The 27,186-nt window shown below is 37.2% G+C and overlaps 1 protein-coding gene across 1 annotated transcript in view; it reads left to right on the top strand.

The window, feature by feature from the left end:
• Positions 1-3,445: 3,445 nt before the first annotated feature.
• LOC149256071 (Calcium-binding EF hand family protein) overlaps positions 3,446-27,186 on the top strand; it is a 44,941-nt gene continuing 21,200 nt past the window's right edge. The window contains exons 1-3 of the mRNA XM_089460661.1: positions 3,446-3,696; positions 4,127-4,253; positions 5,361-5,433. Of these exons, the coding sequence (XP_089316787.1) occupies positions 3,657-3,696; positions 4,127-4,253; positions 5,361-5,433 (240 nt within the window). The 5' untranslated portion in view covers positions 3,446-3,656. The remainder of the gene's footprint in view (positions 3,697-4,126; positions 4,254-5,360; positions 5,434-27,186) is intronic.

Raw genomic sequence — 27,186 nt, 5'->3', positions numbered from 1 at the left:
AGCTACAATGTTAGAGGTAACTCCACAACGAGTTCCCATTCCTTTGTATGTGTTTTTTATAAGGAAGTAAAGAGAGAAGAGAATAAGGCTAACCTTCTAGCTAGGATTTCTCCCATAATAAGTTTCCTAAAATAAATCATATGTTCCTTTATGTGGATGGTGTGTACATATACCTATTCTTTCATTTTTATATTTCACTTATTGCATAAAATTCAAATAAAACCATCAATCTAAAAAAACATTAGTTTGCATAATCTAAGATTTTAGAATATTATAACACATGTTTTGACAAATTATCTCAATAAAATATCCATAACAATTTTACTTCACTCAACTTAACAAAATATATCACTATCTCTTTTACAAATAACACATGGACCACTTTTATAAAATCAAACACTAATTATAATTTTTTTATTAAAATTATTTTTTTAATAATATAATTAATTTTTAAAATAAAACATATTAAAATCAATATTTCAATAATATAATTTTTTTTTTAAATACATAATAAATTACATATATAATAAAAACAATTTCAAAATACTATATACAAACTTTTAAATAAATATTAACTTGTGGACAAACGGGAGGAGGAGGCCAAGTAAACACGGGCAACAACTTTTCCAACCATTCAAACAATATCTTAATATAATGCTGCTATCTTTATAAAAACTCTTTTGTTATAAAAATTATGATATATTGAAATCTTTATGCTACAACCAAAAAAAACTTTACAATCATAAAATAACCCCCAAAAAAACTGTAAAAATAAAAATAAAAATTTACAAAAACTGTAAAAATAAAAATAAAAATTTACAATTATAAAACAAGAAAAAGTGGGATTAAAATATAAAAAGTTACATTTTTTAATGGTTGATAATTTTTTTTAATAATTTCCATTATTACAATATATATAATTATTCCATAAATACGATAAATAAGTTAATTACAAAATGTTTTAAAAACTTAAACTCAAATGATTAGGAAACAAATTATTTGCGAAATCATTGAAATTAATTTTTTTAAGTTATATTATATTTTATTTAACTCAATAATATGTATTATTTGGTGTATAAGACTTTCTTGTTTCTGGAACAAGGTATCCATCTCGTGCAACGATTTGATTGCTAAGTCTACGAAGGCAAACATACTCTCTACCCCGTTTTGAACCCGTGACCTCTTAGGAGGAAACACACACTCTTAACCATTAGGCCCACTAAAACAATACTAAAATTACTCATCTCAAAAAAACCTAAACTCTGAAATACATTTTTAAATATCATTCCTAACTTTTTTCCCCTTCTTATCCACATATATTTCACAAATTCATTTAATATAACAACAAGTGTAATATGCAACCAATACCTGCCACTTATGCAAAAAGTAATCGAATAATATGCAACCTGCTGCTTAAGTACCTGCCACTTATGCAAAAAGTAATCGATAACAATTATTGAATGCATGAACAATTTCATAAATCTAATAATGAAACACATTTGAATATAATGAAGGGAAATACTAGAAGTAATTAATGGACTCGATAACTTTAGAGCAAAATAAAGATAGGTGCATAGATAATTTTGGGTAAAACATTAGCCCCACCATTATTGTTTGTTACAAAAATTAAGAGTTTATTGAAATGTGTTGGTGCACATTTTATTCCATCTTTAACTTATGAGACCAAATAAGGAGAAGAAATTACAATATATAGTATCTTTGTATTAAATAATGTATATATGTATATGATATAAATAAAATAAATAAAATTTTAAAAAGCTAATTATTGTAACAAGCTGTTTATTTAACTTTAAATTTATACCAGTCCTAATTAAGGGACAAATAGATAATTTATGGTAGAATTTCTATGTCTAAATAAATAATTTATGTAGAATTTCTATGTCTAAAAAATCAAATTGATATGAATACCTCATGCCGTTTTAATAGAGTGACAAAAAATTTATATGTAATAAAATATTTAATATAAAAAGTTACAATATCTAGTATATTAAAATATTAATAAAAAAATATATACATATTTTTTATTTTATATTTTTAAATTAGGAAGACAAAAGAGAAAATAATAATTATTGTAGTGGTGACTTGTATTTTATTTTTTTATATTGCATCGTGATTTAAAATTGAATTGTGAAGCACTTAAAATTGAATTGTGAAGATATATAATATAGGTAAGGTTTATTGAGGAAAATGATTAACCAAGTCCATTCAATAATAAAAAATCGGTGTAATATGCAACATTGTTGCTTTTGTTTGTGAAGATATATAATATAGGTAAGGTTTATTGAGGAAAATGATTAACCAAAGGCCATTCAACAATAAAAAATCTATGTAATATGCAACATTGTTGCTTTTGTTTTTTAAATTGACAAGTTTCCATGGTTGGTAAAAACCCAAATGTAATGACAACTATTTTTTTTGGAAAATAAAAAATTAGTTATGGAAAAATCCAAATTTGGATTTTTTTATTATAATTAATTTATTAAGGGATTTGACAATTAGAGGTTTTTTTTTTTCTTTTTTATTATAATTAATTTATTAAGGGATTTGACAATTAGAGGTTTTTTTTTTCTTTCACAATTTTTAATTTTGAAAATTTGAATTTAAACACTCATCCACAATTTTAACATTAGAAATTAAAATTTTAAAAATTCAAAAAATGATTTTCATTTAAAAAACAAATTTGTTTTTTTTTTAAGCTTGGTAGGACCATATTTTCATCATGTCTAATATATCACCCTAATTTACGGGAAATTAAACCAATAACTTTACATCAAAGAGTGCATTAACATAACATCCCATATCTATCCGAAATCCGTAAACAAATTTAATATCTATCCGAAATCCGTAAACAAATTTAATATCTATCCGAAATCCGTAAACAAATTTAATATTTAATTTTATAAAAATTTTGGTAAAAAATTACAAATTAATTAAAAATGAAACCATTTTGACTAACTATTACAATATTGTTGTCTTAGTGATATAGAAGGAATCCAATAACCTAAAAAATAATCAATACTTAGAAAAAGACAAAACTCTAAATCAATTCGACCTTACATGAAACCCAGAAACATTATACTTTGAATAATAACAAAACCTCCTCGATAGCTAAAATTTCTCCAAATTTCTTATTAAACATTATTTTTTAATAGAAAATTAACTTACTCCATTAGGCCACATATACACTTTGATATGTATTTGCGAACAGTAACCTAAATAAAAAAATGTTATCTTATTTCCGTGGCAAACATATATTCGCGAACTTGTCGCTTACGATTTCTCATACCGAGCGATACCAGACTCTGAGATTCAAATTGAACCACTTGAAAGAAACTCTCACCCCACTAGTTAACCGCACCCAACTAACAAGTAGTTTTACTACTCCGTTAAGTATTTGGGCCCAAGTGAACATAGGTGATTATTGGCCTAAACTAGGCAAAAGACGTGCACACATTTGTACCTCGACAAGTTACCATGAAAACTACATGATCGGCAGCCACGCCAAGGTTGACTTGTTGGCTTTGTCTTGTAGAAGTGCTAGGTAGGAGGCGAAGGCAGAGAAGGGTTGCTGCTGCTCGCTGTTTGTCCAGAACTTCTCAGCAGAGAAGCATTAGACAGTACTGTGTCAATCCATCATGGGGCAAGCATGGACAGACATACGAAACAAATTCCATGGTACTAACTAAGTTTTCTATGCATCCTCTGTTTTAATTTTTTTTATCATGCAAAACTCAATAGATAGATGCATGCACAATAGATCACCTATCTTCCCAGTTGGCTTCAACCATTTCTTCTTTGCTCTGTAATATCTATCTAATACCAACCCATATAAATCTTGTCCATCATATATGCTTGAATTGCCATTTTTCATTCAAGAGTATTGCTAGCACCAGTAGAGAACACATGATCTTTCTGGCCATTGGCAATGATATGTCTACTCCCGTTTTCTTATTCTTTTGGGTTTTTTCGTATTTGTATATGGAACTTGATTTCCGGAAGTTAGCTGTCAAATGGGTTTGCATCTTCTCATATTGCAGTTGATCAGAATGGAACTGGTGCCCTTGTATTAAATTATTTTTTAATAATAGTAATCCATGACATGCAGGGACAGAGTTGCGGGAGAGACAACTGAAGAAGATCTCAGACCGCGTTTTTAACCATTTTACTGCGGACACTGGGAAGGATTATCTAAACCTGGAAGAACTTTATATCGCTGTTCTATTGGTGTTCAAGTAAGATCCTGTTATCTATCTATATGACAGGCCTTTTGTAAATGTTTCTGGTTAGTTGAGGGTGGATACCCATATGGTCATATTGAGCTAAAAGTTTCTTTGAGATAATAGTACTACTACTAGCACAGACATATCTAACCCTGGGTCTGATACACACCTTGAAGTTCCAGAGATTGAGATTGTATATCTAAAAGTTCGAATGTTTGATATGTTCATCATATGTGTGAAGACAAGATATGCATCCTTGAGTTTAGCACCCTTGAAGTGCATATCAGACCGTTGGGTTTGTGCTAATATCTATATTCAGTGATTCAATGCACCATTACCCACACAGAGGAAGAGTTTATAGGACACTTCCACTTCCACTCGGGCTGTAAAATCCACCTTGCTTCTCTTAATGCAATTAAAGAAAGACAATTCCATAATCTTTAGCTGTTGCCTTTCTGGGATCAACTGATTCTTATAACATCTCTACTTCCCTTTCAAAGCTTCTTAGGAGGGTTTTTGTTATTTGTAATTTTGATAATTGAATTTTTACTTATTATTAATGGGCATTTGGCTAAAATGATAAAATCCCTCCTGAATGGGCACAGTGCCTTGACCTCAACTATGACCAAAACAAACTGCTTGGTTCAGCATTTCGTCCAGTCTGGTATTTATAAGCTTTTCTATACAAAATGGCAAGTGTGTCTGCTGTACCCTGTATTTATCCTTGGATACGATGAGCTGCATCCATTAAAGTTACTATGCGCATTGTTATGCTGCTTATCTTGATGAATTACTATGAAGTTATCCACAATAAAGGACATTGTTTAGTAACCACGCTGCATTCAATAATCATTTCTCAAGGACATCACCTCTGATCACACTAAAGTCCCACCCTGAGGTATCAAATCAGATCTGAGAAATAGGTTTTAATCCTCCAATTACAAGTATCTTTCTTTTAATTGCATGCCCCTTTCTGATTCAGCTTTTCTGTTCACCTGTTATGGCTGGCTTCATTGCCAATCTCAGCATAATACTTATTTAGAAGATGACACTGTTTTAAATGTATTGTCTATTTTTTATGTACTTGTGTATGCTTATATTTGTACTACTGTGAATCAGTGACATCAACAAAAACTTCCCTGGCCCTCATACTGATCCGCCATCAAAGCAAGAAGTGCAAGAGATGATGCAGGTCAGTTGATTTCATATATCCCTGTCTTGTGTCTGTTTTTTGGAGGTTATTGAGAATCTTTTAGGCCAGACGAAAAATTGGAAGGAAGTAATTGGAAGTAAATAGAAGCAAGGATTGGATGACTAACAGATGAAAATCTAATTTACGTTGGAAAATGATCCACAATGTTTTCCACAAATGCATTGCAACTAACCATACCACTCATCTGCACATTTAGATAGATAATATAGAATCCATACAATATGCACTTAAATGCAGAATATGCACTCATCTGCACATTTAGATAGATAATATATAATCTGAACAATATGCATGGCTGAAACAGAATCCAACTGTTCGACAAAGCATAGTGCTTTTAGGTATATGGTGTACCTAACTTAAATTTTGAGTCGAATTCCAAGGATGTAATAAGTTAGGGTGGAAAATTGGAAATATATGAAAAGTTGTAAGAAAATGTAATTGTTTTCACATCTAGCTAATTGAGCAAAATCCTCTATCCAGACTTTATCTATGACTTACTAAAAAAGCAAAGGTACATCCCTCATGGTTGACCACTGGTCATCATATGATCTCAGTTATTATGAATGATGTATAACTATAGACACAAAGTATATCAAATGCATTTACTTGGAACCCGAAGTATGGTATTCTAAAGAGCTACAGCAAGCATGTAAGAAATAGGGTAGCACATATATAAAACGAATGAAAATTCTGAAATAATGTTAGAGCAAAAATTTTAAGAAGTTTTGATAAAACTCAAAGTTTCGGGATAACTTTTGACTGTAAAATGCTTGACTTGGAGTACTATGATATCTTAATATGGGTGAACAAACACAGAAACATAACGCTGTTTATTCCAAACTCAAGAGTACTTTATTACTATGGAGTGGTGATATTGCAGGGTTTGAAGAAATCTGCAACATGCAATAGAGTCAAGAAAGTGCATAAGTGTAATGCTTGGTTTAAGAGTGAGTTTAACAATCTAGTTCCTCAAATGTCCATATTTGATCTATGGACATAAATTTAAGTTATGTCCTTGATGATGGGTAGAGTGTCCACTCAAAACATTTTCCATTTTGAACTTTTGACACAGTTTTTTCTCTAGAAAACTCCAACAAAATTTTAATTTTTTGCTAAAATTCCATATCAACAGAATAAAATAGCACTGAATCATAGAAAATGCAAATTGAATCATAATCACTTAATTCTACTTGTTGTTGCTCAGATTGTACAGGCACGGTGCGACAACGACTCAGGTTGGGGGCTGTCACTCTGATCCTCGACCTCTCCGTTCTAGTTGTCTCCCAACAACAGGCTATGGGGGGTAGTCCCTATGAAATGTGAGAATGCAAGACTTGTTGGCAACCAACAAGTCCGGGAGACACAATTGAATGGCCTAGCCACTTGGTTGATTTTAGCAAGTTATGAGATTAGATTAGATTAATTATGAGACCAGTGCCTTATGGAGTCAACCACTTGCTTTATATCAATTAAGGACCAAATGACCGGATGAACAACCGCTGCTTAAATGCTTAACTATCCTATATGTTATGCAAATCCTATGACTTAGGTGAGATGCAAGATCTTGGTTTATTTTAATTAAATGCCTAGCTAAGTGTATCCCTTGATCTTTATCTATATTGAGCCTAGTCTCTAGAGTAAGTGGTAGAGAGAAGTCAAGGTGAAGCAAGCAATGGCTTGGTTAACGATCCCTCTCCTTGAAATCTAACATACCCGATGCCTCTGGCACTGTAGAGACTGTGGCTCTGATGACTGCAAGGTCATGATTTTAAATACTATAGGGGCCAGACTTCTCAAGCAAAGATGAAGGGGTGTTCCTATCTCTCTATCAACCAAGCTTATGCAATGAGGTAAATTTTTAATGCAAGATTAGTTTCAGGATGTCAATGCAAGATTATTGAGTGATTCTTAAGGTGAGATTGTTTAGTGTTCCTTTATGTGCTTAATTAAGATTGATCTTAAGTTATGGCAATAAGTACTTAACAATGATAAATATGGGACAATGTCAACCACAAGAACATGTGTTCCTTTAAGTACTTAATTAAGCTTGATCTTAAGTTATGGCAATAAGTACTTAACAATGATAAATATGGGACAATCTCAACCACAAGAACATGTGCCAATTTCACAATTGCCAACAAGATACCAAAGATAGCCAAGATGCAATTGCCCAAGTATTAAACAATAAGATAGATGCTCTTCATAGTGATTTACCAATCATTCACAATAGATATCCAATTTAGATATGAACCATAAATCCAATGACAATTATAGCAATTATTCACATAGAACAATTAGCCAATGATTCTTTATAGACAATGTAAAGTGCCAATGATGATTACTAAAGAGAGACAACAGGGTTATCAATGCCCTTTAAATAATTAGAAGCCTTTCAACTTTCAAGTTATATCAACAAGATAATGCCAATATTGCTCAAAACCAATACTCAAGAGATATTCACGTAAATTAGCAAACACTTAGATATTTAATGCCAATTTGTAAGAGAACAAGAGATATCAACATCGAATGAATTCTTAAATTTGTCCACTTAAGCAACTATTCAAGAAGATTATTGGATTATGAGATTAATGTGCTTTAGAGAGTGAGCTTATTAGTGCAAGTTTGGAACTTCTTGAAATCACACAAGACGACAATATGTTAGTGCTCTTATTAGCGATACCAATTGTCAAATCCCTTGTAAACAATGTAAACAAACAATTCCTTCCACAATGAGCAATTATTATCTATGGAGCATGAAACAATGAAAACTCTATGTTACTTATGTTACAATGATATTCAGTCAGCCACAATTAAATTTTATAACAGCAGAGTGAGTTAGAGCACTTAAAATGCAAAGTGTGATATGCAAAATGCAAATAATGGAAGCCCATATACCAAACCACTTTGCTAAACACAATATCCTTAATGTACTTAGGTTCTTTAGGCCACCAATGCCACAGTTAGGATCAAATTCGATTATATTTATGATAGTCCTCAAAACTTCATGAAATATGCCAAATAAGTAGATGCCCAATTTACACAAGTGACTTATCAATGCATTGGACAATTTATGGATTATTTTTAGGGCACTTTTATGAGTGTTTTATCACTGTTATGAAATGATTATCTTGCTGTAAGGAAACAATGAGGGTTTCAGGGTTAGAAGATGCAAACCAATGGGTCTTTAGGCCTAGTAGAAGGCTAGTCCTCTTGCCCAAATTTCCCTGAGTAGCTGGGCCACCTGCAAACACAAAAATATGACCACTATCTCTGCAAAAAATCCAATGATAGTCAAGCAATGAGATGAAGAGAGGCAAAAATGACAAGCAAAAGGCTAGGAAGAGGGGGCAGCAAGGCCTATTAGGCTTGCAGCTAGGGCAAGGAGGCCAATGGAGGCTATAACAGGCCTCCTAGAGGCTACGACCAAGGGAGAAGACCCCACAAGGGGTTGCCGCAGGCCCTAGAGGGGCTACGACCTAGGGAGAAAGTCCCTTTGGGATTGCATCAAGGGGCCAGAGGCCTAGTTATGGCCACGGAAGGGGACATAAGGGTTGACGGAGGAGGAATAAGGGAGATGGAGGGAGAGGAGGCCACGGGAGAGGGAGAAAATGGTAGCGGAGGGGAGGAGAGGCCCTAGTAGGCCTGCGACAGGGAATAGGAGGGAGACCGAGGGCCTTAGGGGCACCTCCAAGCCTACAACAAAGGGAAAGAGGGCAGGCCGAGGTTCTTTGAGGCCTTGCGGCTTGGCAAAGGAAGAGGGTCGAGGCCCTAAATGCCCTCAAGGGGCCTGCGACTCACCAAGAAGGTTGACAACTAGGCTAGAGGGCCACGCTGGGGCTAGGAAGGCTTGATGCTGGGCCTGAAAAGGCCCTAAAATTTTTTCAAACACCCACAAGATTTTTATTTTGCTTCAGATCTTCAATATTGCTCAATTTCATTGCAAAATTCCTTGATGCTGGCCCTGCAAATAGAATGGAGACTAGATCTTACTCTCAAGGGCCTAGATCTAGCTCAAAAACCCAACAACTCTTCTTGGAGTTCACCTGCACAAGTGAAAATAAAAATACCCAAAACCCCAATATATACAAAATTTAAAAAATATACCCCAAACCCCAATTGCTGCAAAATAAGGGTTAGAAAAATTTTATTTACAAAAATGATCTACAAAAAATAAATTTACAAGTATATTTACAAATATACAATGCTTGTGAAAATAAAATATTTTTGAGAAATAATTTTTTTAAACGATGAATACTGACTATAGATCAAATGTGTTTTGAAAGTTATGGTTTTGAATATGTTTCTTACAACCTCAGCAAAGTGAGAAAATTCCCAGATACCAAACAAGGTTGGCTCTTCTCCAAAGTCTGTGAACTTGAAGCCCAAGGGCCGATGTACCTGCAAACTCTATATATTCCTTCAAGCAAACTTGTTAAACATATGGTGAATTATATCACTTAAGAAAGACCCAAAATCTACCAATAGAATGTTCTTATCACCGACAAATGAATAAACAAGTTTTTAAAAATTTAAGCACAGTAGAGGAAAGCCCGTAACCAACACATACCACAGATCAACGAACAAAGAACACTATGAACTGAACCCCAAATTCTTTTTATTATGAAATTCAAATGATCCCAACAGATCAATGGATCAACACCAACGTTATAAAATTACATAGGCCAGAGTCAGAAATTTCATCTTGACTTGAGAAGCAAATGGTTTCTAATTAATAGATAAATCGTCCAAGTGGAAAATAACGACTAGTTGGCCTGATCTCTGTCAAATAGTCTTGACCGTCGATAAATATTTGATCATCTTTTAATCTCTGCCATCGAAAATATTTATTTTTGAGGAATTTTCGAATTTCTCATAAAAACCTTTTTTATTAATTCAAAAATAAATATTTTGGATTAATTTCCTAAAAAATTTGACTTTGACTTAACCACCAAGGTCCAAGGGCTCAATTTTTCTTAAAATATCCATTTTTGCCTTGGTGGGGGACCTCCAAAAATTAACTTCCTTTTGACCCACAATTTTTTTTGTCATTTTCTACTTGAAGAAATTGATTTCTCTAAAATTTGATATTTTGATTCTAAAGTAATTAATTTTCTGGCTAGGATTTAATTTTATTTTGCTAGAAAAAATTAATTAATTGACATTTGAGGGGATTAATTATTTTTCCACCCTGCCATGGTGTCTGATTGCAAGGGACTATGCACTAATTTTTTTGTGTCATATAATTATAAATCAACTTTCAAAGGGGGAAATACTCATTTGTTATAGACCCTCAAATATTACCCAATTATGTGACACAGTATGATCTAGTAGACCAAGTGATGTGTAATAAAATAATTTATCCAAATAGCTTAAATTATTCCCAAATCTCTTTTACAATAAACTCGACTAAAAACAGTAGGACTCATTTAAGACTTCGTCAATGAATTCCACCCTAGCTTTGGGGTTTAAGTTGGAGGAAAACTCTGCCGATTATCCGTGTTTATAAACACACATTATTCGGTGAGACGAAAAACCTCATAAGATGAAATTCGTCGCAAAAATCATAGGCTTACATAGGTTGTTACATAATTAAACGGCCGCACTAGCATCATTTACATTATAATTTGCAGAAATTGGGTTTACAATGACATAAGAACTAGCTGGCTGATGATTCAGAACTTTGAACAATTTTGTACAACTGCTTCCTTGGACTTGTGACAAAATAAGTGCAACACTACTCATCCATGATCATATTAGTGAATACTGAATTATTTATTTGCAAATCTTAATGAATGTTCTTAGTCAGTGATCAATTTCCCAAACTATTGGAGGATGTTTAGAGTAGATTTAATAGTGGAGAACATCATGCACAATATGCTTAGATTTTTTTATTATCTATTTAATGAACTCATTCTATTACAAATGCAACATATATTATGTGCACTTGGATCAGTGAAATGAAATCAGTATATTTGATAGTTTGTATGAACCAGCCTGTTATTTCTATGAAAAGCTGGCAATGCAAAATTGTGTTCTTAAATAAAGCATAATAGCAAGTGAACCCATTTAGCTGCAATTGTTTATAGTATTAGATACAAATTCTCACATATTTAGGAGCACTAAGTCATGATAGGCTCTAGAGTTATGTTCCATGCTACATATGTAGTAAATTGTAATGTTCATGCAGTGCCTTATCTGACAACTGGTGGGAAAATGTCAATCAAGTGACAGCTCCACAATATCCATGTGGAAATTGCAGACAGACAAACATGCCATAATAATTATAAGCTCACCAAGGGCTTCAAATCCTTGGTTCTATATTCTGGTATGCTGGTTCAGGAAATGCAACTTGAGTGAGTTTGTTGTGCCTTGCATTCTTTCTGGAGGCCGACTGTCTAAGGATTGGCTTTCCATATGGTAGTTTACTCTCATATTATACTGGGTCAGAAAAGAGTCACATTATTATTTTTATGTGATAATCTTAAAAATTCCATTGGCCAGAGTTAGTCAGATCACATTCTTGTACTTTCTGAATATATTATTTATAGAACTAACCCAACTATCCTACATGTGAGTATTATCATACCATAGATTGGCATCTCCCTTGGACTACACATGGGGTTCTACCAATTAGTTTGACCTTAATGTGCAGAAATACCCAACAAACAATGCAAAATGATGTCAAACTTTGAAAGAACACACTGCAGTGGATAGTGTTCACTGCTTTTTAATGACTGGCATTTTTTCCATCAACAGCAAACAACTTAATACTTCATAGCTGCACTTGTTCCAAACTCTAGAATCTCATACCCTATTTTGGATTAGAGGTCTACTTCATTTTGCACTGTTTCTCAGAAAATTCTAGCTTAGCTGCCTCAGCATACTTGGAAGAATTGTTAAACCTAACAAAAATGCTCTTGCCAAGGGTTCAAGGATAGTATGATATAACCAGAGTCCTCCAAATATTTCTTGGTTTCTTCAATATCTTCACAAAGTTACGCAAGTAGGCCATTTTTTTGATTTTTCAATACATGACAAGAAAAAGTACGAAGGACAAATCAAATTGAGGATGGCTTAATAGTAGTATTTATACCGGAACATGTGAAGAAGTATTTATATAATATTGCCTATGAGATTGTCTGTTTATCAAATCTTCCTAATGAGCTAACAGTGATGATACCCGAAGATTACTGTGCTGTTCCAGATAAATGCCATAAATGAGTGAATTGATAAATATATAAATGAAAACCCCAGTTTGTATTAGGAGGATTAGTATTGGACCCTGGTATCAACCTGTTAGGAGTCATTATGGTTAAGAGTTTAGTAGGATAAAGTTACTTTATAAAATAAAGGTTCATTGTAAGTTATAAAGTTACCATGTTTAAGTGACTTCAAACCACATGCAAAAGGTGATGTGCTGTAAAGGGGAAAGGTAACTTCAAAGCTTAGATCCTAGGGGAATGTAACCTTGAATAGGCTTTAATGTCTTTAAAGTAGATTATGTGAGGATTTTCAAGGATCTCGTGGGTTTATTTCAAGGCTACAATTAGTGACCATACTTCGCTGAGAGTGGAGTGGAGTCAAGAATTGCTGTTAATGGTACCTGTTGAAAGTGTAGCTTGGAGGTACTCCCACAACCCTTGGTGTACTAGGTTGTGTGGAGTTGACCCATGAAAATGTGGTTTTGTGGGCAATGTACTCAAGTAGTGGGCTTTGGGCACAAGATGGTGGGCTAAAGACCCAAAAGAAATATTTATTTATTCTATTCATTGTGTGAGGGCACCTTGGATGAGCTAAAGGGGACACCTAAGGCAATGATGGAGAGATATAAATGAAGGAGACTTGGGAGAAGTCTCTCATTAACATTGCACATCATCTTAAGAAGAATAACAAGCCAAGAAGACTGCAGACCCTCAAAGAGGCCGAGCTGGAGTAGATCAAAGGAGGACGAGTGTATTCTTTCTTATGTTCTGAGCAGACCGAGCTGTGGAGGGATGGACGAGTTTATTCTATTGTGGTTTTGTGCATAAGGGAGAGCTGTTGGGCATCTCTGTAAGGGGTCAAGCTTGTTTTTGTGTCTTTGAAGAGGGCCGAAGCCCTTATTCTTGGTGAACAGGGAGGCTGTGAGGCCTGTGAAGTAGCTGGAAGGAGGGCCGAGGTCCCTCAAGGTCATGTGCAAGGATATAAGGGCTGAGACTTGAGGTGACCACAGAGAATCCGAACTTGAGGTGGCGCAGGAGCCTGTAATAGAGGGACAGGAGGCCTCAGAGGTTAGCTTGTACATGGCTGAGACTCCTCAGGCATGAGCAGAGGCCAACGAAGGGGTATTTGGGGTTGTATTCTGTGTAGATGATTGCAGAGAAGTTATTGTGAAGTCTGATCATGCTTACTGGATTGGACAATGATATTTAAGCAATGCTATCAGAACTGAACCGGTGATCGAACCGAAAACTCTTGTGGACCGGGAACTGGACTGGAACCAGTAAAAAAATGGAAAAAAACAGGTTTACCAAAAACACATAAAATATTTATATTTTAATGAAAAACATATATATATATATATATATATATATATATATATATATACATGTGCATCCATATGAATCCAAACCATTTATGCACAAATAAGCAAAAATTCTCATTTATATAGCATGTAAGGGTGCACATAACCAAAATATCATTGAGTGCAATCCATCCCTAAATCGAAAATACATCAACAAATAGTCTCTAGATGGCCTCTAGCATCCAAAAAATATGCTACAACAAATACCTACATATCATCAAAATCATTGGGATTGTCGTCATCAATATAACCCTCCAAGCATTATAATAAGATAGAAAAAGAGTAGCATGTCAAGTCAAGATTTTGTTTGAGTGATGGGTACATTTTTAATAGAGTCATGATAGAGAAGTTTGACAACCAATGCCAATAACATCAAAGTACATAGAGGGATTGATGCTCTTTATTAAATACTAGTTCCTTACTCTCGTACATGAAAAAATCCAATGGAAACGTTGCAATCCCCGCAATCCTGATATCCTGAAAAATTGTTAAGTCTGCTGGATTTTGAGTGAAATCTAAAATTCTACTTTCTCTATATGAAATCCAATGAGGTTGGAACCACTCTCAAACATCCTGAGCCATTTCATGGTAATGTTAAAAATTTAAGTAAAAGGATGGAAATGAAAGATTAAGGAGGATGTCAAGTGACATTCTCATTAATCTTTCATTTCCATCCTTTTACTTTTAACATTGCCATGAAATGCATAGCAATAATAGGACTATAGGCTTGAATATTAGGTTGGCCTAGGTGAGAATTAGAAGTGGGCCAACCAAATAAAAAAATAAAAAATTTAAAAAAAGGGGCAAATTTTTTACGTTGATCTGGGAAGGTACAAACCGTTCTGAATCGGCTAGTTCGGTGGAACAGGCTGATTTGGTGCTGAACCGACCGGTTTTGTTACAGAACCATTCGGTTAAGTACCAAATTGGCCTATTCCGGTTCAAAGGCCCGGTTTAGATCGGTTTTGGGCCAAAAATGGCCAGACCGGCCGATTCCACTGATTCCAGTCCGGTTCTAATAACATTGTATTTAAGGGCTAATATATAGTGGTTTGGAAGGGTTAACCCACTATGAGGGAGCTAAAGTTTGAAGGCTAATTGTACAGTGAATGAAAGGGGCTATTTCACTGTGAGAAGTAGACTTGTGTTGGAGCTGATTGCTGCTAGAGATTTGAAGAAGCAAATCCCTTGTGAGCAGCTGGAGTGCAGAGGCATTGAAGGTGCAATATCTCTGTGAATAAAGCTGGCAAAGAACCTGCCAGGTACACCAAGGACAAGAGGATCAAAGGGCTGTAAGTGAAGTGCATCTACAACAAGTAAGTCATTGTATTTGTTCTTGTTGTGTGGGTAGATTGAGGGTCAAAAGAGGTTGACCTCAATCCCTAGTTTTCCTTGTATCAGGGCTTTGTAAGGGCCATGATCCTTGGTAAGGGAGCCTTATGTTGTTTTATTAAAGGAGTAATAAATACAAGTTTAGGGTCAGCTGAATTCTTGTGTACTTTGTTGATTCATTGCTGCTAAATTTCCATTGTACAACGTGATTGGAGATGTGTTGTTGATTTGGGGTAGCATCGGATGTGCTCTAGCCGCGAAATTTGGTGGAGAGGTTGGGGCACATGAGATCTCCAATACCCAAAAAGGGTTTGGGCATATTATAAACAGTTCAGGAGATATTAAAATAATTAATATTTTTAATGGAGTCCCTAAGTCTAAACTTAGGGAAAATAAAACATTAATGGGAATTAATATGAAACTGTGTTAGAATGGTCCAAAAGACATGGATCAAGCCGGATCTAATGTTAGTGGTTGATTAGGGACTTAATCTCAGCCGTTGATATGTCAACAGGAAAAGTATAAGAGGAGGCTTGAGGGTCACTTGGAGAATACACCAGAGTGATTAGTCATTCTATTCTCTAGAGCGGGGTTTGCTAAGAGAGATAAAATTAGTGATCGGGAGTTGCAGTTGAGGGGCATTGAGTACAGAGAGATAGAGAGGCAGAGATAGTGTCGGGAGAGCAGCGCAGTAGCCGGGGAGAGTGACGTAGAGCCAGCCAGGGCTCACGCAGGGCCACGCAAAGGCAGTCAGGAGCTGCGTTGAGTCTCAGAGAGGCTAGCGTTGTTGACGCAAATGGCCAAAGGGTTGATGCAGGGCCTTCTAAGGCTGACGCAGACCCATCCGGGGTGATGCAGTGCCAGTGTTGGGCAGAGAGGGGCTGACGCAGTGCAGAGAGAGGCTGACGCTGGGGTTTCTGGGGCAGATTGATGCTGAGTAGCTGCCAAAAGGATTATTCAGGGTTTCAGCTAGGAGATTTGTCAGAAACTGAGAGGTATTACTGCCAAGGAAATTCTCTGTTGGGTAGGCCAGTTTCGACACCCAGATTGTACTTTGATATTGCTTAATAAGAAAACCCTCAGATAGCTGCACCGATTTTCCACATTGGGTTTTTTCGGGGACATTGGTCCAAAAATAACGGTGTCATATGGCGTGATTGTTTTTGTTTCTTTCAGTTCTTGATCTGTAAAATGTTGAGCATGCACTAGTGTTTATTTTGAGTATTTACATTGTAAATAACTTGTTAAGTAACATAACAAGTAGGTAGGAATAAATCAGATAAAGTGCATGGAGGGTTTCTAACTAAGTAGACTTAGAAACTTCAACATGGTATCAGAACGTGATTGCAGATCACAGGAGGACTGAGGACATCAGCAGAGCGAAGCAATAGCAGCAGAAAACAGTTGTCTCGAGGTGACAAAAGCTATTTCTAACAGAGCAGCAACAAGGGAAGGGTGACGTAGTGCCTGCATCATCAAGGGTGAGCTGGGAAGAGGCAACGCAGAGGTTAGGGAGGGCAAAGGAGCCTCATGCAGAGCCACACAGAAGCTGGGAGGGCTGACGCAGTTGGCTGAGGAGGCCAGGTTGCTGGTGCCGGGATTGCGCAGAGCCTAGGAGCTCTCACCTTCAGGTTGCTGGGGTTTAGAAGGCTGTGGGAATATTGCAGAGTGGAGCTGGTGAGGTACTGTAGTTAGAATAGTACCTGACAGAGTAAGGCCAAGAGGAGTTGCTACTGAGGGTTTCTAGTCGAGGAACTCGGATCAGTGGTGCGGTTGCACAAGACGATCAGAGTAGGGGGCATCTCGACAGCGGCAGAAGGATTTCCAGGAGGGAAATCGGGACTTAGAGGGAGTCCAGAAGAGAACTTCCAAACGGGAAGTAGAGACTCAGTGGAGTCAACAAGAAGAGCAGAGAGATGGCCATGAATGGGCTGATTGATCAGGACAGGGTGGATGAGGCATCCAACTTTGTCATCTGGAAGGCCATGATCCTTTCTGTTCTGTGTGCCATAGCACACGCACCACTTGAGCGGAAGTGGGGAGACATCGAGCTGTAGTCAGGTGGACAACAAGAGATGAGGGGCAGGATCCTCGAGGTACCCAACCTCTTGGATTAGACCTTGCTACGGGAGCCCCGAAGAGGAGTAGAAGGACTGGCTGATGAGGGTAGAGACGAATGCTGATGGAGCGACAGAGAGAGCTACAGTGTAGGGGTCTCGAGACAGCGCGAGGCTAGCAGGCTGCAGCAGTGCGAGAGGTACAAGAGTGTTGCACCAGTGCAGGATGGCATAGAGAGGTGTGCAACGGTGCGGGATGCAGGGAGTTGTTGCAGTAGCGTAGAGGTCAGAGAGGGAGCACTTGTCAGCGACAGAGGGAGCTTCAGCATCAGTGGGTGTCTCTAGCCCAACAGGGAGGTCAGGTTGGGAGATCAGTTACTTACTTCTCAGTAACTAAGTTGCAGTGCAGCAGTGGGTAGTACAATGCAACATGATGAGAGGAGGTGCAGTGCTGGGAGAAAGGACCAGCAACAATAGGAATGCAGAGGGAGCTGTCGTACAGATGCAGCAGTGGCAGTGGCAGAACCATGGACAACAATACAGGATGTAGTAGTGCAGAGGATGTTGGGCAGGAAGGCCTAGCGTCAGCACAGGTACCGATGCCGGACGATCAGAGTAATACTCAGTGAGGAGTATTGCTAGAGCACAGTGCTCGCTAAGAGGGAGTGTTGATTTGGGATAGCATCAGATGTGATCTAGCCACGAAATTTGGTGGAGAGGTTGGGGCACATGAGATCTCCAATACCCAGAAAGGGTTTGTGCGTATTCTAAACAGTTCAGGAGATAATAAAATAATTAATATTTTTAATGGAGTCCCTAAGTCTAAACTTAGGGAAAATAAAATATTAATGGGAATTAATATGAAACTGTGTTAGAATGGTCCAAAAGACATGGATCAAGCTAGATCTAATCTTAGCCCTTGATGAAGGACTTAATCTCGACCGTTGATATGTCAACAGGAAAAGTATAAGAGGAGGCTTGAGGGTCACTTGGAGAACACACTAGAGTGATCAGTCATTCTATTCTCTAGAGCGGGGTTTGCTAAGAGAGATAGAATTAGTGATCGGGAGTTGCAGCTAAGGGTTATTGAGTACAAAGAGACAGAGGCAGAGATAGTGCCAGGAGAGCAGCGCAGTAGCCGGGGAGAGTGACGTACAACCAACCAGGGCTCACGCAGGGCCACGCAGAAGAGCCGGGAGCTGCGCAGAGCCTTAGAGAGGCCAGCGTTGCTGATGCAGAGGGCCAGAGGGTTGACGCAGACCCATCCGGGGTGACGCAGGGCCAACACTGGGCAGAGAGGGGCTGACGCAGTCCAGAGAGAGGTTGACGCTGGGGTTTCTGGGGCAGATTGGTGCTGAGTAGCTGCCGGAAGGATTATCCGGGGTTTCAGCTAGGAGATTTGTTAGAAACTGAGAGGTATGACTGCCAAGGAAATTCTTTGTTGGGTAGGCCAGTTTCGACACCCAGATTGTACTCTGATATTGCTTAATAAGAAAACCCTCATAGAGCTGCACTGATTTTCCAACATTGGGTTTTTGGGGACATTGGTCCAAAAATAACGGTGTCATATGGTGTGATTGTTTCTGTTTCTTTCAGTTATTGATCTGTAATATGTTGAGCATGCGCTAGTGTTTTTTTTCAGTATTTACATTGTAAATAACTTGTTAAGTAACAGAACAAGTAGGTAGGAATAAATCAGATAAAGTGCATGGAGGGTTTCTAACTAAGTAGACTTAGAAACTTCAACATGTGTGTATTTCAATGTTTTTATGATCGTGATTAGACATAGACCTGATTCTGAAGTACTTGGAAAAATCAATAGTAGCATGATAACATCCTTCTATTTAAGTCAAGAAAATTTTCCTTGTAGTTTAAAGTGGCTTTTTATATTGTATAAAAAAAAGAGAAAAACAAAGTAAGGGAAAAGAATCAGTTTTAGATTCCATATTATGTGTTTCAATTGTTGTTATAATCACAAGGTTTTTGTTCGGAATTTCAGGATTTTGATTGTAAGCATCTTTTCTTTGTAATAATTGTTGAATCTAGCCATTATCCCTTGTTTTACATCTTCATCATTAATAGGAAGAATTCTATTTGGTCTTTCCATATACCACTTTGGATTAAGGTCATATGCAGCCATGTGAAGGGAGGTATTGAGTTTATTCCATCTTTTCTCTATCAGCTTGTGGATTTCATGGAAAAACTCCAAAGAAGGGTTTCTTTGGCGAATGATGTGCTTTACCTTGCCCACCATGGTATCAATACATTCATATATTTCTCCAAGAGCAAGAGAATCTGAATCAACATACCTGATCAAATCCAATTGTAGTTGTGAAAGAGACAACATATCTAAAATCAGCCCACCAATCCTCACTAAGAAGCTTTTCTCTTATCTTCTTCGCTTGAGGTGACTTAGACTCGGTCCATGCATTCCACTCTGAAGAAACAATAGTGGCTTGTAAAGATGCATAGACTTCAACGATGCGCTCAAGCAAAATAAAATTTGTGGCATTTCTTTTTTCTGCAGGTTTTAAAAAACGCTTCTTTGAATACATCTTGTAAATTGCCAAGGAAGCATGGTGGTTGCAGATGAACATTTGTGCCTCCCTCACATCTGAAATGATTTTTACAATCCACTGTATTTTTCTAATGTCTTTAAGACATTGTTGAGGGCATGTACACAACAAGGAGTCGAAAAGATATGCCCGTATCGACTTTAGATCATCAATCCTGCTGCTCTACAAACAATTGTTGCATCTGTGATGACATGTACCACATTTGAAGGACCAACCTCATTAATTGCATCATTCAACATTTCAAACATAAAAGTAGCATCCTTAGTTTTTCTACTACAATCAATTGCTTTTAAAAAATAAGGCCTTTCTAGTGATGTGACAATAATGTTCAACAAAGGTCTTTGTTGAATATCTGTCCAATCATCTATGACAATTGAACAACTTGAATGAACCCAAGAATGTTTGATGTCCTCCATAAGGCCATGCATTCTTGTCACCCCTCTATCTAACAATGAAGTCCTCATTTTGTTGGAACCTGGGGGTGCATATCTTGCCCCTGCAACTATGATTTTTCTCACCATTTCTTTATAGTATGGCGAATGAGTAACATTAAATGAAATTCCATTTGCCATAAAAAAATCTGCTATGGCATCATCTGCGTCATCCCTATGCGAGAGATTGTACGTCTTTCGAATTGATTCACTTACAATAGTCCTCCTAGTATTAGAACCCCTTGAGTAGTCTCAATTTGGATGTGACTTTGTTCTTTCATACACTGGGATGAATCTTCATGTCTACCTCTCTTATTAGGAGATACAATGCTACTATCACATTCATTGCTTCCAGTGGCTTCCATGTGAAGCTTAGTCATCTCCATTATTTGTTCAAGGCTACATGTGCAACCCTTCACTTCTGACCTAAGTATGCCCAAAAGATGATGCCATACTCTTGTATAGCTACCCTTAAAGACATGCTCACGCAAAGCGCATAGCCATTCCTCACAGCCCCCACTATTTTTGCCTTGTTTTGTGTTATCTTTTTCATGAAATTCATTAAGGGCTTTTTGAAAATGTTGCTTGATTGCTTGTGGGCAGCTATAGTTGTCTCTGCATTTTGTGCTTGAACTTGTGGGGCTTGTGGAGGTAGTGGGTGTCTCATCCTGCTGTTGTTGTCACCACTTTGACTACCCAACCCTCTATCCATGGTATAAATACTGAAAAATTACATTAAAATACAAAAAAAATTAGAAGTAGAACTTACTAGGAATTTAAATTTTTCAATTTCAGTATTTGCTTAAATTGAAAAACTCAAAAAAATTAATATAGTCTCTGAAAAAGTCTAGATGCAACATATATCTGTAGAATTTTAAAAAAAGGTCTGAAATATTAAATATTTAAAGAGGAGAATTTCATTTAACTTATCAAATGTAACTGTGTAACAAGAGATTGACTTGAACATTTTGAACAACAAAAGGCTTATAGTTATAATATTATGAAAACTTCCAAGGGTGGGTTTTCCGGTTTACCATATTACATAATGATAATACAAAGGAAAATTCTTAAACAAAATACTTCAGAATGCTGCTGCATATAATGGGATTGAAGACGTGTCACTGGTATAACTTATAAAATATCCAAAGGAAAATTCATTAGCGAAGCAAGTGCAATCTTGCTAAATTTAAAAATAGGGTATTAACCACAGAAGATTTCACATATATGACAGAGAATACTAATATTTAATTTGAACATTCTCAGAAAATATATATAATATAAAATTTTTAAAGGCCTGATCATAAAATGCTTAGGTAATAATTTTGCTACCTGGAGATATCAGAAATCAAACAATAGAATACAATATTCAGAAATCAAACAATAGAATACAATATTTCTAAGTCTCATAACCCAAGAAAAACACTGTTAACACAAACTTGAAGAAGAAAAGTAAAAGACTCATCTTAAAGTTGGGGGCACATTTTAATAATAGCATAATGTCATTGAGCAAAGCATATTAATCTTTTAAACCTTAAATTAACAGCAATAACTATTATCAAAATATCAAATTTGTTCAGCGATAAATATCAAAATAGTACCATGTTTCTATAACCTTCCAGTTGCAGTAATTTGCTATTGAAATTTGTTGCGCTCTTGAGAGTTGAGACACATCCTTTCTTTGGTAAAAAAAGGACATTATAATGATATAATGTCACTTCCGTGAAAGGACATTAGAATCTAGTTTGCCCATAATCTTCCTCAAGTATTGTCATAAGAAAATTGCAGGAACAAACATAAATTTAGCTTGAGATAAAAAGCAGGTGCTATTTAGTAAAATCAGCCACTGGAAATCGGCTCTCTCAGTCTTGTTATGCACCTTGAAAACAGCAAGAAGTCACAGTTCAGTCAACTCCAGTTTGATTTACTGTTAGAAAAATACATTCACAGAATGTGGGAAGCTTCAAACAAACCCAAAGAGAATTCTTCCAATTGTCTTTATTTTCAATTTATAATAAGACTATAAGTACATGCAACCAATGTTTAAACTTTATTCCATTTGAAGTTAGAAAAACACGAGATCAAAAGCCAATGCAAGCACTGTGGATTTTCAATATTTTAAGATTTGAAAATGCATCTCGATTAGGCTTTTAGAAAAATATATAGACATGGATGTGCATAATAAATTAAATAATTTCCACCTATTTCAATCGGTAACCGATTTCATTGACAAAGGATTTGAATCTGCAATGTCTACACTTGCGACTTGCAAAAATTTAAAATCCTCATTCTTAGAGCACTTTATAACCACATATCGCATTGAAAAGAAACTTGGATGCTTAGATTTTGTGCTCGATCGATCTTTTGAGTTATCTGAACAGTGGCAGCGGTTGAGCCGTGCATTTGCAGTCTTGCCATGCTGCCAGTGAACACAACGTCCGTCACCCACACGATGAACGGAAACTCTGAAAGGACTGAAACACAAAGAAGATTCAAGAGTCAAAATGGACTGAGAAATTCAAAGAGCTGAAAATTGATGGCTTGATTTACTCTTGACAGGGACATTGATTATATAGAAAAAAGAATGTAGAGATAGTTTTGCTGCCAAACCCAGAGATAATTTTGTTGCCAAATGCAGAGATAGTTTTGCCTCCAAGCATTCTCTTTTTTTTCCCGGGCTTTTCCTTGGGTTTTGTCCAAACCTCAGGTACTCTTGGCTCTGGACTTTGGAGCTTGTGGGAGCTCTGATCCATCGAGGAGCGTCTAGACGCTCCAAAGCCATGTTCCCTGTTGCAGCATTTTTTGGTCCAATGGATCCAGTGAAAATGTTTTAAAATTGGCAATTTCTTTCCTGGCTAAATTTTCAGACACATGACAATTTTTTATAAATTTTGTTTTAAAAAAAATAGTTATTATAAGCCCATCGTGCTCTCGGCCTGCTAAGGTTTATTTGCAGGGTTTTAAGTGATTTTATTAAAAATATTGGGTCTAATCTAGACCCAATCTCCAAATTCAAATACTCATAGTTGTCACCAAGGGTCCAAAGTCCAAGACCCAATCTCTAAATTCGAATAGTCACATTTGTCACCAACGGTCGAAAGTCCAAGCAACAAGCAACAAGCACCAAGCCAAGTCAACGCTCAATGCACAAGCACCAAGCCAAGGGAGAAGAGTAATATTATGAGTGAATTGCACGTTGAACAATCATCAAAGCGTTAGTGCATATAAAGAACGGTATGTGAACTCCCTTGATGAATGTGGGATGATTTCCATATATGGAACACAAAATAAAAGCATCACAAGTCAGTCCTGTTACCACCCAAACTAGCAGGGGGTCCTAGAGGGTGCTTGCTAGGTCAAGAGCAACAATGAAGCTAAAGCCCACTGTCACCATAGCTAATTCTTCCTACTCTTTATGGAATTTCACAGATTGGAGGAGACCCGATATATAGAGAATTACTTATGAAGGATAGATCAATGAAGATGGATTTGAAGTGATCTCGGGGACCCTTTCCTAGGGGAGGCTTAAGAATGAAACTTGCTCGCTTCTTAAGTAAGGGACAAGGCTTTCTAGGAGAAGGGGATGAGGATTTAAGGACTAGGTTTGAGGAGTGTGAATTGTAAAGGAGCTTCCAAAACCCCAAAATCCTTGTTGAACTTGGTTTCCCAGGGGGTTTTTGAAGATTTGACTTTTCAAAGGTATTGGACCACACGGGACCAAGTGGACCCAGGTTAGGTCAACAAGAAGGATTTTAGCAACCAATGATAGACTTTGACCTAATTAGGGAGGGGAAAGGGATCAAGGGATGAATTTTCAATGAAAGGCAATGCAAGGATCCTAGTCAGGTTTCTAGCCTAAGGGAAACCAAAGGCAAGAATTGGTCTTTGAGCTAGGGCTTACAATATCTCAAGATCCCACCGTCGGAATCTCATGAAATTTGGAGGGCTTCTTGAGGACACACCAGTGCAATTGTGGACCAAAAATCGAAGTATTTGGATGGCTAGATTGTGAGATAATTGATGCCCTAGGTGACCTATGTAGGCTAGGCCTAGAAAAAGAGGGGAAGGTGAAAGAAATAAGCTTTAAAGTGATCACTAGAGGAGGACCAGTGCTTTGTCCTTTGGGAGAGATGGAGTCATGGAAGATTTAGAGTTTGGATTGATTTCCACTTGTCAAGGAGGCCTAAAAGACAACTTCGTTGGGCATTAGGGCTTAATGGAAGTAGCTTCAAGGTCATTTATACTTCGTTCAACAATATTTGGTGACTTGTCAAGACAAGGATGTCTCTAGGAACATTCATTCATTCAAACATGGCCCAATCATGATACAACACTATTTAGAGATTTAATTTCCACAATTTTGTTCCAAGAAAAACAACAAATTAACCCTAGAATAGCGAAAATCCCAATATCATGAATTCAACAAAATAAAAAATCAAAATAGCATTAACATAGTATTTACATGTAAGAAGAATATATCCAATCACCAAGATATGCCAATCATAGAAGCTCCAGGACAAAAAATAATAACCAAACATCGAAATTCATCCATTCATCCAAAAAGTCTCATCTTCAAAAGATAGCGAAAATCTCACAAGAAGATATGATCCAATCCAAGTAATGATGAGCAAATGAACTCATCTCACTTGTATTTATACACTAATGAGGAGTTCGAATTAGTTTCTTTGGCCTACATAAGCCCCAAAAATAAAATAATGTGCTAATAATCTAACTTTTGGTGACAAACCCACCAAACTAGCTCACAAATGAAAGAATAAGCCTCTTAAGAGGTCAGATGATGAATAATACATGTCGTAGGGCCCTCCAAGAGGCCTGATGAGGTCCATAGGTGCCATAATGAAGAAAAGGACCCTCAAAGTGATGGACAAGGGGTTGACCCCTTGTTCCCCAAACAATAAACCTATGGTGCTCCTAGTGGGTGTGGGGGCACAATAATAGTCTCATGGGTCTCCAAATGAGTCAAAGATGCCTGTAGATCATTTGCAAGGGCTATGATGATGGTGTAGGTGATGCCACATCATCTTACAAGTCTTGGGTCAGCTGCCAAGTGTACGGTACATCTGTGGGGCCGACTGGGCAAAGGTGAACTAGGTGCATCTTCCTCGTTCAATAGGTGAATCTCGAGCATTCCCTGAACATCTTCGAGGATCCATGGAGTACTGTCTACTGTTATGGAGGCCCATGGCTCTCAACACACACCCTACATGTGCTAATGTAGCCCTCTAGAGGATTTGGGCCCCGTATAGGGAGACCAAACCCAATATGGAGACCATCTACAATCATGCATAATATCTAATGCGTCCCCTAGCCTTCCAATACAACAAGTCATTAGAGAAATTGAGTAAATGAGCTTACCAACCATGGACCATAGGTGGGGACTTCATAATGGCCTTCCCTTCCATAATGGGCTTCGGGATGTGCCAATATCTTCTAAACTCCAAATGGGGTTAACCAAGTATCCTATTAAGTGGTTTTTACTTCTAAATGGGATAATATGTTCAAGGTACATCCTTCAAAAGGTGGTGGCATGTGACAGATAGGTGAATGAAGTAGGGGATGAGAAGGGGTAGCCTTGGGCCACATGCTGGGGTACAAGGGTAACTAATAAAAGGGAAGCCCACACTTGGATTTATAATGTATAGGAGGGAGAAATCGTGGTACATGAGTTGCCCCGACCTTGATTTTTCCACCCTTCTTTATATGCCTTTTGCCTATTTATGATTTTCTTTGATTAACTGCTCGGGGTCAAGGGGTAAGATCACGATGCATAAGGTATAGCAGTGAATACCCCCTTTTAAGGTAGGGCAGTTCATTGCTAGGGATTGGGACAATCATGGGTTCCTATATGATGAAGGAGGCTCATAGAACCTGTAGGAACTAGGGTGATGGCCATGATGATGGGGTAGAGATCATGTATTGGCTTTTTCCCACGTGCTAAATGTGTTTGTCTCGACCATCTTTTGCATTTTGTGGTACATTTTTTTGTTGAATGTGGCCAAATATGCTTTTATCTTTCTTTTTAGCTACATCAACCTCCGGGGCATCATTCCAGGCCTAACCTAAGGTGTGGGCAAGGGGAAGGGGTGAGCCAACCCTATGTGGACCCAATGGAGGAATGTGGACCCAGGTGGGAGAAATGATGAATGGGGTAATAATGAGTGGAAAGGGGGTAATATATGCGGATAAGGGAGCGGGACCACACAACCAAAATCGAGGTTTCCCATGAAATACCATCCCTAAAGCCTAATGGTCAATAAAAGAGATCCAACGGGACTAGAATTCAAGGTTAATATCCAAAAGGGGTCTAGGGAACAAGAGCACAGACGTAGCCTACTCTTTCCACCGAATCCCCCCCAATAATCCATGCCCAGAAGTGTCCATGATAGGTAAACTACAACACTCAATTGCCGAATGACAAGGCATACCTTTAGGTTCAGGAGGCCCACCTTCAAACATATGATCATGGTAGATGGGTGAGGGACCACATGGCTGGCTCAGGTGGCAGAGAAATGGCACAGTGAGCTAGCTGGTGGCTGGTGGCTGAGGACCATTTTGGATTTTTTTTTTCTTTTCTCCTAGGGATATCACCCACAAAATGGTCGGTAACAAGTCCAACACATCAACCGAAGTCACAAGCCAATGCTTCAAGAGCCAAGCCAATGGGAGAGGGGCATTATGCTTGCGCTACGCATCAGAATACCTGGTGGGTATTCGATAATATAAAATGTACTATATATATATTTTTTGCTGCGTGT

This window comes from Pinus tabuliformis, chromosome 7, assembly GCF_031772625.1.
Source record: "Pinus tabuliformis cultivar Carrire ecotype Pingquan chromosome 7, CPIR1, whole genome shotgun sequence".
Lineage (NCBI taxonomy): Eukaryota > Viridiplantae > Streptophyta > Pinopsida > Pinales > Pinaceae > Pinus > Pinus tabuliformis.
The sequence above is the reverse complement of the archived record's forward strand: the minus strand, read 5'-3'. Positions and strand labels throughout refer to the sequence as shown.